Raw genomic sequence first — 15,464 nt, forward strand, 5'->3', positions numbered from 1 at the left:
TCCCTCTGCAGTGCCTCTTGTCCCTGGAGATACAGCTGGGTTATCTGAAAATTCAGCATGGGCTAAATAGTTCATGAAGAAAATCAGGAAACTAAAACTATTCTTCTTGCTTTTAATACCTGAAAAGGTATTTGTCGTGTGCCATATGCCAAGAATTCATAATGAATGTAAAATAAAGGTATATATACCCTGCCACCTGTCAGCTTAAAAGAAGGGAAAATACTGAGATGCTTTTAAGGCTAAAAAAGATGTGATTAATAATATTAAAGATCTGAACAGGTGATTTCACATGCCTTAATTACTTAATTAAATGAAAACCTGGCTGATCGTTAAACTGCTCAGTGTCTGAAACCTTAGAGGAACTCTTCATAGTTTATCCGCGAAAGGGAAGTTTTATATATTTAATTGGAACATTTGGAGACGCCTGAACTCAGGATTGGGAGCTTTGTGAAACACAGGAACGGCTGTGTGTCACATTTGCTTGATCACTGCCTTGTGCCTGAGCCTTCATCCTACTCAGCCCTGTGCAGAGTGAGGCGACAGGACAAAGAGCCCAACCTCTCCCTTGGGTGCAGGTTTGAGCCCCTCCACCTCCAGAGGTGAAGGAGAATATTAGCAACTCAAAATTTTAACTTTGCTTTGCAATACAACCAACCTGCCTTATTGTGGAATACAATAACCCTTCTCCTACCTTTTGTGGGTATCGGAGTTTGCAATTCTTCGGTAACTCTCTTCTGATCGCACCAGGTCCAGAAGTATCACCAAACGGCATTCTGGAAAAGAGTGTCACAGCTACGGTGCCCGCACCACCGGTAACACTGCCGTAGCAAGTATATCAGCCCTTTAGTCAGCTAATTACTTTCTGGAACACAGTCTGAACAAGTAACAGAACTTCTATGTGTTTCAGCCAAAATTGTCAAGAATGAAGCAAAAGAACACTGATAAAGTCACCTGACCTTGATTTGATATAACTCCTACAGTTTTCCAGTGTTTTGCAGTTTTCCCACCCCACCTTAGTGTAAGCGCTGGGGAAGCCCCCGTCCCGTCCCAGCACCGGCGAGGGATGTGTGACCCAGGGCGCCGTCAGAAGCTCCCTGACGATGGGCGGATGCAGAAGTCGCCTACCGCTGCTCCTCCCCACAGCGTAGGCCCAAGTTGCACTGCAAATACTCCTTATTTTCCTTAAAGGCCCCCAGTGAAAGAACTTAACTTAGAATATCATTGGAATTAAAAGCCTTTCGCTACTGTTTGGTTTGCTGCAAAAACCCAAACAGTTAAACCTGTTGCTTGTTCCACTAACCCAGGCAAATGAGCAGTAAATTACAGTGCTGCTTGGAAAGCCTTTGCCAAACCGCGACGTATCACCATGTGACCCCTCCGTATGTCCGTCTGTCCTCCCGAGGTGTGTTTTACGTACGCACGTCCCCTGTACATATGGATGTGCATACGTATTTGCTACTAAACCCACACGCGGTTCTGTGGTACAGACTGCGGACCACTCTCCACGTTCTCCTCCAATAACATGTTCTATTTGGTCAATATTCTTCTCCCGTTCAGACCTTTGAGTCGAGTGGGGAATTATTTGCCCTGTCTTGCAGATGAGACTCCTGCACAGTTCCCCCTATGGAGAGCTTCCGGGTTTTTCCCCACCAAGATGACATTGTTTAATTTGTGATCCACCTCGGGACGCTATTCTCTTACTGTCCCTTACTCTGTCATTCCCCACGTTATTAATGTGTAACTGATTATTTCTGCTTTAGCACAACACCTCCCTCTAGTCCTTCCTGAATTACTACTGCTAATTAGCCCCTTAAAGCAAGGTTAATTTGCATTCTGATCCTGCATTTCAGGAGTTGCTGAAGCACCTCACTCTCTTGCGCAGCCTGGCCTCACACTCCGATTCAGCAACGATATTTCCGAATTCCGCATGCAGATGGCCAACAGCGACATTTAATAACATTGTGTCCCGGTTAGAGCCCACAGAAACCTCAGGCGCAGTTCATAGTTGTGCGTAAAAGCACTTTTACCATGAAGATTGGCTCTGCAGTAGATCTGAACTCAGTCTGCAAGTCAGCAGACATTTTACCAGCTAACAGCCAGAAGTTGTGTAGGGGGCCAGAAAACAGAACAACCTTTTGAGGGCTAAAATCAACACATCTGAAATTACTTTATTCTCCATTAAAGGAAATTAGATACACTGGAGAATTAATCCGAGCGTATTTTAAGAGCAGGACACAGGGTGAGGGTTCACAAGGTTCTCGGGAACTTTCCAAAAGCTCCCAGTCCTGCAAATCTTTGGCCTACAGACATGTGAAACCTTGTTTACAAGAGAGATCAACGTGTAACGTAAGACATATTTTCTTGAACTCCAGTCATACTGACATATACATGCTTAAACCACTTTGAAAATCAATGCTTCTTGAAGAAGCTTCCTGTGACTTGCGGGATTGCCAACCTGACGCGTACTGTCCTCAGTTTTGCATCTCAACACCATGGATGGGAGGGCGCGATTCAGCTGCCCGGACAAATCCAGCACAGCCCTGCAGCTGAGCTCCTTCCAGATGTGCAAGGGACCAGGAGGAAAAGGAAGAGTGTGAATCCGACAAACCAGTCCTGAATCTAAGCCTTATGTGACAAGACCAGTAATATTCATTAGCTGTGAGGAAGCAGGGAAACCCCAACTTTCCCAGCATCTGCAGATGCCCCATCCCAGCAGGGAAAGCGCTCAGCATGGACCGGCCTCGACAGAGAGTTCTGCTTTGCCTGAGGGGAGGCAGAGGGATGCTTGGGAAGTGGTCCTGCAGGGGTTGTTCTTGGCAACAAAACTCACTTCGTTACCAAAGACCAAATTGCACAGAAAGGGAAAGGAGGGAAAGCCATCAGATGACAATGTTTGGAAGCGGAGAAGGACTAAACTTATCTGTGAAGAATAACAGAGAAGCTGGGCAACAGAATGACGCCAGCACAGCGCAAGGTTTTTCTAGTTAAAACCCCAGACCTTGAAAAGAGCCCTTAACTGCCAACATCGACACTGTGCCGATCACACCGGACAAAATAAGCACAACTGGGAGCAAAAGGTGATGTCATGAAAGAAGAGTATGTTCCAGTTTGCTTCACTCACCTGGGATGTTCATAGTCGCCAGTCCGGCGGGTGAAACGTGAGACATGCCCCACCCCGTAGAACAGGAATGCGCTGCAGTCACGCAGCAGCTGCTCCCATCCCGCTTGGCTGAAAGGGAGAACGGAAGGAAATTACATTTGTGTTACTGCTGCACAAGGGTATCTTTCAGGAATTCTCCACAGCAAACACTTCGGCATTCTTTACTCCACAAGTGCTTGCCAGAAAAGTCAGCACCCACAGCAAGGGGGTAAACGAGCCCGCGGCATTCCATGGGAAGTGTAGTAACTCACAGGGAATGTTAACAGTAATTATTTTAATACAGAGATACACTTAGCTTTGTAACAGCTCGTAGCAAACAAGAGGCACAGGGTGTTTCTAGGTAAGCACCAGACTCCCCTCAAAAAGCCATCAGCGAGGTATGCAGCGTGCAGCTCTGAGCAAAGAGGATTTAGCGCTCCATGGGGGCGTTTGCGTATGCACCCCTGAGGATAGGAGGAAATCAGGTTTTGAAGAGAGATGTGAATAATCAGCCTTGCCGGCAGCACACCCTGTAACAGACACCAGTCCTCGCCCCTGGGATTTTACCCAAGCAGAGACTGGGAGCTGGATGGTCCCTTCCAGCCCAAGCCAGTCTGTGATTCTATGATTCCACGACTTCACAGAACTGGTAAAGGAGCAATTTTAGAGGAAGGTCCAGTGACGACTGCGCGGACTCACTCGTCACCCCTGACCTCTCGAGATTCCTTTTATCCCTCTACTTCCATGACCTTAAAAGTCAAGTCCTTCTATAAGGAACAAAGGGTGTTTGGGAATAAACTCCATGAAACGGCGTTAGTTTCACAATGGTATGTTTGAAATTGTGAACTGTTAGATGCACCACCACAACTGTGCTCCTGGAATTCGTGCTCCGGGCTTACAGCTGACTCTGGCTGCACGGAGAAGCTGGAGCTTTTAATGCTTGGATTTGAAAACAGCCCTGAGAAAAGCCAGAAATTACATTTATGCTCACGTTCACCAGGGACCGCACCCACAAAGCCTCTGGCGAAGCTGCATTATCTACACACAGAGCCATCCTGACGCAGCCGATCCGCCCAAACCACCTCGTGGCACCATATGTCAGATCCCTAAAACGTTCTGGCTACGAATCGAAACCCGCGTTTGAAAGAAAGACAGCAGCCAGCGCCGCGTTCCCGGCATGGCAGAACCTGACCCTGTCGCACGGTGGAAGCCTCGGGGTAGGCACAGTGTTCAGAAGGAAACATGGACAGAACATGACAGCAGACAGAATGTTACGGACCCCGGAACACGGCTGTTCCCAGTCACTCCTTGCCACTGCAGGGGAAACAGGCCATGGTGTTTTTCTAGGAGTTCCTTTACTTTCTGGGAAGGACTCACAGCTCCTGTAACAAGAGAAGTTCATCGTTAGGAGCTTAACATACTACAAAAGACGGTGGGCAATCTGACTTTCAGCATTTAAAAACAACCATATTTAGGTCTTTTTAGGCCACCAGTAGAATTTAAGGGGTTTGAAACCTAACTCCAGCATTTCACACTGTAGCAATTGCAACATTTTCCAAGTAAGAAAGTTTGAAAGGCCTATTTTCTAACTGACAAGGACTGTTTGGTAGACAGGTTAAAGACTGTACAAGCACAAAGGAAAAATTCTAGATACCCTGAGGACAGCATAAGGAGATGAAGCCACCAGCACCGCTCACCCAGTTCTGCTCCAGAGGCTCAGAGAGGCCTTAAGCAGATGGAGAAAATAACTGAGTTCCAGAGCCCTGGTTTCAGAGCCCTGACTCCAACCCCCACCACCGGCTCTCCGAGGATAATCCGTGATTAATGACAATTCATCTCCTCTTCTTTGGCTCCACGTTCATTGTAAATTAAAGCTACGCTCTGGAGCCAGACACTGAGCACAGTGCAAACCAGACTTCGATACCGATATGCTGCAAAGAAGAAACTGCAGATACATGGAGACAAACTCCAGCAGGCCGCTGACGGTTCCGTAGCTTTTTCATGTCGAGTTTGGGATTAATAACAATCTCAATTAAAAACCTCCATTAAATTCAGTTGCGGCATTTGATAGACATACACGTTTGTTAACAAATGTAAATCAGTTAAACTATTGCACCCACAGGGAGAAAAAGTGGGGCAAAACTGCTCCTACAGCATTTGTGTCAGGCTGAATACTTCATTTGCAGTCTTTGGCCTGGGGACGGCTGTGCAGGTGGGGCAAGTCCTGCTGTTCCTGTCCCAGCCCATTCCCACTCAGCGCTCTCAGCTCCAAGCCCAGACACGGCTTTCAAGCAAACGTCTTGTGTAAGATCCTACACGGCATTGTATCCCTTGAGTTACCCAAGATCCTCCCCACACTACTGACAGGGCGTCTCTGTGGTACAGACCCAAAAATCTGGAGTGCTGTAACAAGTTCTGGAGAGCCAGCATGTATTTTTGATTGGGTCACACAGGAAAAAAGATCACTCGCGTCATGATTTTCTTGGCAACATTAGGTCAACATTCAGTGATTCGGAAGAAATAGGACAATCTCCTCTCTTCCCAGACCTGACCCAGGTTACATCGTTCCACTGATGCACCACTGCCCAGGTGATAAGCACCACCGTTCGGACGAAAAGTTTTTCTGTCAACATCGCGATGTCATGACTGCATTCTCTCTTACAAAAATTTCTGAATTCCATGGGTAGTTTGTGGATAAAACATAATTAAATATGTATTACCTGCCTCTATTCCTTCGTTGTAGGGGTCCACAATATCTGAGACACAGTTAAGAGCAAACTGTGATGTAAACAGCGACCGAGAGTTCAACTGACGCACAGCCAACAGTTTGTGAAAGGATACATTTCAGCTTGCGAGTATCAACAGGCAAGCGGTCAGAGCGTAAATCACTAGTTGGTGCCTACAATCAAAGGAGGACATAGTCTGTACACGCAGACACCTCAACCAAGTGTTAACAGTGCTGCATTGTTTGCATTAAGCTAACAAAACGTGTCCTAGAGTTCTGAGGGTAGGAGCAAACCCACACAGCAATTTCCAATGGGGAATACAAGCAGAAGCTGCTCGGCATTACCTACACTGCTGCACATACCCGTTACAGACATGTACACGCATGTGCGGGTATATGCACACACACATACGCGTGTATTTACAGAACCCACGACACTGCTGGGGGAAGTGTTTCAGCAACGCGGAGCGGCTCCCTTGGTGGGCTGCTACACACGTCACACCGCACAGGGACTACGAGTTTGCAAAGAAACAACAACTTTGCCATTCCTGCAAAAGCCACCGGAAGCAAAATCCTTAAGGATGTGGGTGCCATTCCTCTGCAGAAAGCTAGCGCAGGCACCGAGCTTCTCTGCACGCCCCGTGCAGCTCGACATTTTTAACACAGAGGAAGAGCTACTCCTTTTGAGTTTGTCTAAAAATGCGGAAGGCTCACCGTTCTGACATTCTTTTTCTGACGAGGCTTTGGTTTTGTTCCTCTCGACCTCTGAGCATCTGTGTTAGCTCCAGGCTCTGTGGGATTGAAAAGAAGAGGTTTCTTTTAGATACAGGCAGTTATAGACAGTACAGCTTTCTTCAAGGACTACTTATATTTCTTATGATGTAATAACAATTTACACTAGAAAAATAAAGTGAATTCCACATCCCAGCAAGGCAAGGATATTCCCCAAACCCTCTTGCTGAAAAGGAATGGCTTGAAAGTGGAAAAGAGCGGCGAGCCCTTAGCCATGCGAACGCTTCGACACGCCGGAGCTTGTGGCCAGAGTTGCACAGCAACTACCAAAGCACCTCCTCAGCCTACTGCCACGGCTGTTCACTGCTGGTGTCCCCGACGCTCCTGCGAGACACGCAGCCATCAGAAGGGAAAAGAAAGTTCACACTTGAACCTGATGTTCTATTTCTTTAAGGGACTTTGAAAAAAATCAAAACCCTGGCAGAGTTCTCCCTGCACACGGTCATCACCCCAAGTAACAGCCCCAGCGGTCTCACAGGAGGGTGGTGGGTGTTGGAGATGTGCATCCTCGCTCGGACGGCCAGAGCTTCTTCACTCAGTGGCCACTTCCAGAACCGCATGAGCAGACACTTCCTCTCCTTTATGAAGACTATGCAAACGTAAGAAGCTGCACTTCACAGAAGAGGAAAACCGAAATGGAATGCCCACATGTTCTAAACCTCCTATTTCTAACAGATCCATAACAGGGTACGGGTGTGTTTGCAGACTAAACATCCCATCAGCTCAGGTGATGCAAAATTCGTGCCCTTCATAAAGCCGGGGTGAAGTGGGAAACAAGGACAGGTTATACTGAGGGGGCTAAACATCACAGCTGTGGACACAACACAGTAACCTCTCTGGCCAGAACACTTCCACGGCTCAGAGGGAGACCTTTCAAAGCTGAGCCTAGTTTTTAGCTCAGGCCCACTCGTTTTAGTAATTTAATTTAAGGTAGAATGGGGTTTTATCTACAGATGAGTAAAACATGACTTCAAATTTTCAATTGCAGTAATAGAAGGTATCTTTGGTTTATACAAAGAAACGCTTAGTGCCTGCAGTTGTTACTCACTTTGGAGTAACTGAGAAACAAGTTTGAAGATGCCATAAGGAGCAGTTTACCAGCTGCCTAACGACCTCCCAAACTGATTTCACTGGGGAGTTCACAGAGAGTGCAAGTGTTTGCAGGAAGGAGAGAAGCCATGACGCCTGGGGGATCTGGCTTTGCTCATGCCCAGTGCAGGAGTCGCTGCACTGACGCCAGCCCTTTACCAAGCTCAGCTACACAGTGCGGAAGCTTGTTACTTCTGAGATTTTGCACCAGCCTTACACTGCTGGTAAAGGAAATGAATGGGAGTCTGACTTGTTGTTCCTGTTTTTCAGCGCAGCTGAAAACAGCTGTAAAGCCTTTACACCATCCGTGTGTCACTGCCAATCTGCAAGACGTTCTAGACCCCACCGAGCCTTGCGCAGTTCGTTAGTGTGCAGAGGTTATTTTCAATTAGCTGTCACTGCAACGATCCCCAGCCTGTGCATTACTGAAAGCGTCTGCTGCACTGGCTGGTCCGCAGGAAATACCGGAACCCTGTTGTCTTCCAGTTGACCACCACACACTGTCTACATTTCAACTATCCTGTCTGCTGCATCGTTACGCGAATACGGAGGTTTATCTAATCGTACCTGATTCAGCCACACAAACTCGATTGTAGAGAATCTGGAGAGAAAAGTCTCTGGATACAGAACTTATTCCTTCTTCTCCAAAGACACTTAGAGCTTCCAAAGGCAGTTCCATAAACAATGTGTCTGCTAGTAATACCACACACAATCCTGAATCCATGGGCGTACCTGAAGAAACGTGACAGAATGTGGCTGAGATTTAGTAGCTCTCAGTGGGGATGTAAATAATTGAAGTTAGATGTAAAAACCTAAATCTCTTCCTGTGTGACACCTGATCTCAACTTTGCTGTGGATTAAGTGTGTTGTGCAAAAATACTGCCTTTGACACCATTACTGCTAACATGTTGTCAAGCTGCTCCTATGCACAGGCACTTGTGAGCGTGGACTCTTTGGGGGAAGGACAGCCCGTGCTAGCAACCAGTCAGCAGGGATGGGACGCAGGGTGTGGAGCCTGCTCAAGGGAATGAGGCAAGCATCGCCCCAGCGGGCTTGGCTCAGCAGCACAGGGCTGTCCAGGAGCGCCACCCCATACTAACTGCCTCTTTCTGTAGAAAACTTGGCTTCTGTTAGTTACAAAAACGTCCTGAGCATCATTACGACAGCATTTTCCTGCTCTACAGAGAACAACAAACCTGTGAAGAGACACTGTTCAGACTCTGCAGAACACCAGAAGCAGCAGCTTCCAGTCTGCAGGAAGGCACTCTTCCCAGTAAAGCAGATGCAAATAGCTACCTTTTACAGTAATTCTTAATTGAGAAACCCCACTGCTCCACCCCACAAGGCAAAACACTCATCCCCAAAGCAAACCATGGACTTGACCGTCTCTTCTCTTGCAAAGTGTTTGGGGACATGTTCCAGCACTGGCCTTGCATTAAAGCAAACAACCTGTGAGTCCATAAAGCAAAACGCAGGAAACAACAAAACAAAGAGCTCAACAGGCTTAAGAAAGCTCTTTCTTTTGTCCCTTCTCCCGAAAAGGCTGTTCTGTGGTAAAGGATTTTATTTAGCTGTGTAGAGCCTATACCACTGGGAAGACTGCAGATACCTGCAGAAGGGAAGCTCCACCCAGTGTATAAATCATCCCTTGGGGATTATACTGAATACTTGCTACAGAAAATAAACAGACAAAACCATCGCTAGAGCTTCTCCCTTCTCCCTGGCTTCAAAGACATTGAAACTAAAAGGACAGGAACTTGCTTTCTATCTACTTTCTACTCAAGAGGGCATGTACCCGGCATTCTCGTGGGTTTGGTGTCCTTCTCCTTCCCTTGTGTTTTTCTTGATTCAGCTGCCGGAACTGCTGTGCTGTGTTCTCTGGGAAGAGGAACGACAGTGAAAATAGTGCCAGCACTACGGAAAACAGACACAAAATTGCTTCAGTTCAGTGAAATCTTACACAAAGGATGTTCCTGTACTTTGAAAACCCCACTCTTAACTGATTAAATTATGGTTCCATCCTGGACTCAACAAGGTGGAACTTCCACTGAAATGTGTGGTTGGAGGCGACCATTCCCATCGCACGGTTCAACCCGGAGTCCTGCATAAGCTGTCCTTCAACATGTAAAATGTTCATTCAACAGGGTCTGTTCTTGCTAAAACCATCCCTGTACTTGTGGGACTTGAGTCGCTGCTCTATTCCCACAAACGATGGTAAAACTGGTCTGAATGTCTTACCTGATACCAGAAAAACCCAGCTGCGTCAGCACTGGTTTCAGATATTCTTCCATCATTTCTAAGATTTCAGAGAAATGTGACATCACGTCGTGGCCATCAGCATCTGTTTTCTCTGGTGGAGTCTGTCACGTGCATTGCAACAAAAACCACAACACTCACAAAATGCAATTGAACGAGGATGCAGGGTGTTTTACGTTAAATCAGCAGCTAAATCAAAACATTTGAAACATCATCAAATGGAAAATCAGTTTCAAAACTCCTTTCCTTCAAAACATCACTCCTAAACAGTTTGCAAAATGCTGATAATATCGAAGTCAGTACAAGGTGCCAATACTCATTATCTGAGTGATGAATATACCTCTTCAATTGCAACGGGGAATGGCAGGGAAGCCCAGCAGAAAGAAAAGATAATTTTGTGCTCCAAATAACAGGAAGAAATGATGAAAGTACAACTTTGAGAAGTAAAGAGAAACTGCAAGATGATGTAGAAGCAGCAAATGAGAGAGTGTGGAGGGTGTTGGCTGATGAGAAGCTGGCCACGAGCCGGCCGTGTGCGCTGGCAGCCTCGAAAGCAAACTGTATCCTGGGCTGGATCCAGAGCAGCGTGGCCGGGGGTGGTGAGGGAGGGCATTCTCCCCCTCTGCTCCCCTCTGGGGAGACCCCCCTGCAGTTCTGCTCCAGCTCTGGGCCCCAACAGCAGAAGGACACGGAGCTGTTGGAGCGAGTCCAGAGGAGGCCCCGGAGATGCTCCGAGGGCTGGAGCCCCTCTGCCCTGGGGACAGGCTGGGGGAGTTGGGGGGTTCAGCCTGGAGAAGGGAAGCTCCGGGGAGACCTCAGAGCCCCTTCCAGTGCCTGGGGGGCTACAGGAAAGCTCAGGCAGCTTTTCCCAAGGGCAGGGAGTGACAGGACAAGGGGGGATGGGTTTAAAAAGAAAGAGGGCGATTGAGGTGGGACATCAGGAAGGAATTCTTCCCTCAGAGGGTGGGAGCACTGGGCCAGGTTACCCAGAGGAGCTGTGGATGCCCCATCCCTGGGAGTGTCCAAGGCCAGGCTGGATGAGGCTTGGAGCACCCTGGGCTATGGAAGGTGTCCCTGCCCAGGGCAGGGGGGTTGGAACTAGATGATCTTTAAGGTCCCTTCCAACCCAAACTCTTCTATGGTTCTATGAATCGGTACCTTACCTGACAGGACCTAGCGTGATGAATAGCCAGGATTACAGTTCAAGAACCCGCTGTTGCAGTTCTGCGGTTAAAGCAATGAAACTTGTACAGGAAATTTAATATGCTCTGTGGTTTTTACCTCATATTAATGGTGGCAATGGGTCTGCTGTAGCTTTTGTTAATGAGCTACACTTAACAGCCAATTTGGATATTGAGAAATGCAGATTTTATCTAATGGAGTGAAGATTAAAGTAAATTAGAACGCTGGGATGTAGACCCGCACGTTTCCTGTGCAGAAAACTTTCAGCCACCTTGCAGCTTAGAAGCCTCTGTGAGGGTCCCAGGGTCCCAGTGCCACCTTCTGCCCCGCAGCTTGTGCCAGCGGCTGTGAACCAGCGTCCTTAGCAGGCGGAGCCCTCCCGCACCAGCAGACAACCTGTACCATCTCGAATTTAAGAGTGCCCAGAGCTACACACGCGGAGTCCAACGAGAGGAGTCCTTGAAGCAAAGTTGGTGACTACCAGACTCAGCCGTGTCCAAAGAGCAAGCCCCAGCGCAAAGGATCCTGCGTGCCCCAAGAGAAATGCCTCTGCTGGCAATCAGCAATAAAGCTCTGGCCAAGATTGTTTTATTTTGATGGAAGAGTTGAGACCTGTGCTCCCATTTTTTTCCTGGGACAGCTGGGGCTTTCAGGTGACGTGAAAGGCAACACACGTTAGATGCAAATCTCTGTGGCGCAGCACATTTTCAAGTAAATTGATCTCAACGGCAGCAGTTTTCTGTTATGATAAACTACTGGACATGTCAAAGCTGCTGAGTGACACTGAAAACAGGAGCAGTAACTCAGGGAGCTGAATTTCTGAAGCTGAGAGCACAGCATTTAGCAGCTGCGACACTGGGGATGTTACCCTTGGAATGACTTGGAAAACCTGCATGAAGGGAGCTTAGGGTAGCCTTTAGCACACATCTCACCCGAGTTACATAGGGGTACTCAAAGACATTACCACATCTGCTCTGGGGTCACCCCCCTGTGCATTTGGGGCGACGGGCTGCTGGAGAAGGCGTTTCATCTGCTGCTGCTTGTAGAGACGCACTTTGTCCAGCAGAACACCAAATGTGCCAGGGTGCACAGGATGCCGGCAAACTCCAGCTCGCGCTGCCAAGACAAGGGTAGCACTGTCTCCAGGCAGTGAAGAAACTTGAAGAAACGACTGCACAGACACCACCAGTTTCTGAAGCCAGGGTGTTCTTTGAAAATAACTGTTTATACACATTTAGCACAAAACATATACAGAAATGTAAAGTGAAATTCCACTCTTATTTATCTGTAACAACTTTTGCCGTCAAGTACAAACCAAAATCCTGTGAATTGTGACTAGACACATTATAACAGAAAACGAAACGCATGTATTTAGGGATTTACCCTAATTGAGTATTCATAAGACTTACAGTTATTTTAAAAACCATTTTGCAGTGTTACTGAGTGCAACAGTGACAGACACAAGCCTTCCCGAAATGGCAGCGGTGATTCTGCTCTCTGAAGTGCCAGAGGAACTCACCTGTTGGCCGTGCGGGTTTTCCTTTTTGCTCTGCACTGGCTTTCGGCCTCTGAACCACTGAACCGTACAACTCCGACCTGGGGAGAGCAGGAACTGCTGAGCAGGTTACATGACTGTTCAGTCTTGTTTATACAGAGCAAGTTTCTTAGACGAGTAATTACTACCCGCTAATCTAACGTGCTCACTAATACCCTCAAGATGCAACATCAACCTCCACCCGGGGGTGCACACCAGGCACAAGCTAATGGGAAATAACTGGGCCCTGCAAGGGAAATTCTGTCACTGGGGTGTATTTGTGTTTCACAGAATCACAGAATGGTTTGGGTTCGAAGGGATCTTAAAGACCATCTAGTTCCAACGCCTCGCCACGGGCAGGCACACCTTCCATAGCCCAGGGTGCTCCAAGCCTCATCCAGCCTGGCCTTGGACACTCCCAGGGTTGGGGCATCCACAGCTTCACTGGGCAACCTGTCCCAGTGCTCCCACCCTCTGAGGGAAGAATTCCTTCCTGATGTCAAACCTCCATCTCCCTCTTTCTGTTTAAACCTGTTACCCCTTGTCCTGTCACTCCCTCCCCTTGGAAAAAGTCCCCCCCCAAGCTTTCTTGTAGCCCCCCAGGCACTGGAAGGGGCTCTGAGGTCTCCCCGGAGCTTCCCTTCTCCAGGCTGAACCCCCCAACTCTCCCAGCCTGTCCCCATGGCAGAGAGGCTCCAGCCCTCTGAGCTTAGAAGTTAATTAAAAGTTACATGTAAATAATCACTATTGTGGTTGTTGATTGCCAGGTAAAAAAGATGACCTTTCTAAAAAGAATGCTAAACCAAAACGAGGAAGTTTTATACCTGTCTTCCGAATGCTGGAGAATGATTACGCAGAAATTCGATGGCAATTCCTCCATGATATTAAGATGTTCAACAGGAACACAGAGATTTCTCCACGCCTGTGCATCAAGTGAACAGCAGCATTGTTTTCATTGATTCTATCAACCTCAATCTCCACTCTTTCACCAGAAAACTGATAATATTTCTAGGAAAGAAGGTGCTAATATTAAAACCAAATCAAACCAAGCACCCAGGAGCTGGGCAGGACAGGAGGCTCCACCCCAACTACGCTGCCACAACGGGCCCCCACGGTGGGTGCCAAGGAGTGTGTTCAGCTGGGGTAACTGCTACCAGTTGGGTAATGACAGCAACTCAAAACCCGTGGCTTCCAAACAAGGTACTGGCCTATTCCTCTGCTCAGTACAATAATGCAGCCCGGACAGAGAAAAGCCAAAACAGTAGCCTAGAAGCGTGTTCCTCTTACTCCGTACTGTGCCCCTGCTTGCCACATTCCGTAAATGCCTCAACCCTGCCAGGTACAGCTAATCCTTCGTCCTGAACGAGGGCAGTTTTCAGTGCTGCTCTTTTCTAACCCAGGGCCTTCCAATCAGTTCCAGCATCCACTTTCAGCTCTTAGACATGTGATGAATACACAGTTCTCAGCCAGCTTTGACCAAAACAGAGAGTATTTCCCTCCCAGAAAATTTATCCATGATTTGCTCCAAAGCTATGAATTACACAAATAACACTTTACTGGTTGGTTTCTTTAAATACCCAGTTTCCAACACCAGTGTGGCTGAGGCTCAGACAGACAGAGCACTGCTTTGAAAGAGAGTCACGTGTATCAGGCTCTTTCCGTTGGGTACCGCTTGCACAGGGACCCGAGTGCCTCAGACTGGATGACTGGATGCTGTCCAATCAGCCCACGCCTCAAACTAAGAAAACCAAAAGGTTTCATAGAACTTAAAGAAACCAGATGAAATATTATTTAATTCCAGGAATAACTGAAACAATACGTATCTGGGGGGTATGTATGTATATGTAGATAGGCGTCTCTCTGTGCATTTATAGAGCATACACAAACCCCTGGTACGTCACACATCTCAAAGTTACCGCTGAGGTAGCAGCCAGTTGCTGTTCCACATTTTTCAGACGATCCCTCGTGTTTCTGTTCTGGTTTAGATGATTCTGAAGATGCAGTAATGCTGCCAGCCGCGAGCTGCTGCCACAAGATGTAGCTGTTAGGAGGATACTCTTCATCGTCACAGACGCTGAACAGCTCTGTAAAATGTTTACAGATGTTCATTTTCCCTCCAAGAAATAACCTAAGTGCACATGTAGACTATGTTTGCTATAAGACATATGTGTATGTCAAAGTCTCTTGCTGGAAGGGTGAGATGGATTAGCAAAATCACCGGGATGTCCTGCTGTTGTTGTGCCGTGGCAGGAAGGGAAGGAGTGTAAGGGGCATTTCTGTGTTCCTGCAGTGGAGATGATGGTGCAGGAAGTATCATTTGCTCCTGATGTGCCGAATAAGGCTCACAGCTGTTCCTCATCTCCTCTGTGATAAGGGCACATACTCATGAGTGACCAACGAGCCTTCAAGCCACCCACGGGCTGTGCTGTCTGGGTGCTGACCTGACACACTGAGTGTGAGCCCTTCCTATCGCCTTCAAAATCACGAATGAACAAATCCAGCAAAACATTTCTAAAATGATTCGTTAGGGAAGGATGAAACCGTATTTTGAGGTCATGTCTTGCCTTTAATCACAGGCATGTGATATGTCCGTATCTTTCCACGTGGCACTCATCAATGAGAACATCAAGCCACAGTGGGCACTAGAGCTGCTAAAGCCACTGGTCAAACATTCTGAACTCCAACACACCACCTGCCTGAATGCCTGTGCCCCACGCTACTTCTTGGATGTTCCGTACGACCCTTTT

The 15,464-nt window shown here is 47.6% G+C and overlaps 1 protein-coding gene across 1 annotated transcript in view; it reads right to left on the bottom strand.

Moving 5' to 3' along the window:
- Positions 1 to 691: 691 nt before the first annotated feature.
- CFAP46 (cilia and flagella associated protein 46) overlaps positions 692 to 15,464 on the bottom strand; it is a gene marked incomplete at its 3' end in the record, with an annotated part of 67,348 nt that continues 52,575 nt past the window's right edge. Inside the window, 8 exon segments of the mRNA XM_010154339.1 lie at positions 692 to 773; positions 5,860 to 5,895; positions 5,981 to 6,038; positions 7,133 to 7,245; positions 8,313 to 8,477; positions 12,703 to 12,779; positions 13,542 to 13,639; positions 14,634 to 14,801. Of these exon segments, the coding sequence (XP_010152641.1) occupies positions 692 to 773; positions 5,860 to 5,895; positions 5,981 to 6,038; positions 7,133 to 7,245; positions 8,313 to 8,477; positions 12,703 to 12,779; positions 13,542 to 13,639; positions 14,634 to 14,801 (797 nt within the window).

This window comes from Eurypyga helias, unplaced genomic scaffold, assembly GCF_000690775.1.
Source record: "Eurypyga helias isolate BGI_N326 unplaced genomic scaffold, ASM69077v1 scaffold6626, whole genome shotgun sequence".
NCBI lineage: Eukaryota > Metazoa > Chordata > Aves > Eurypygiformes > Eurypygidae > Eurypyga > Eurypyga helias.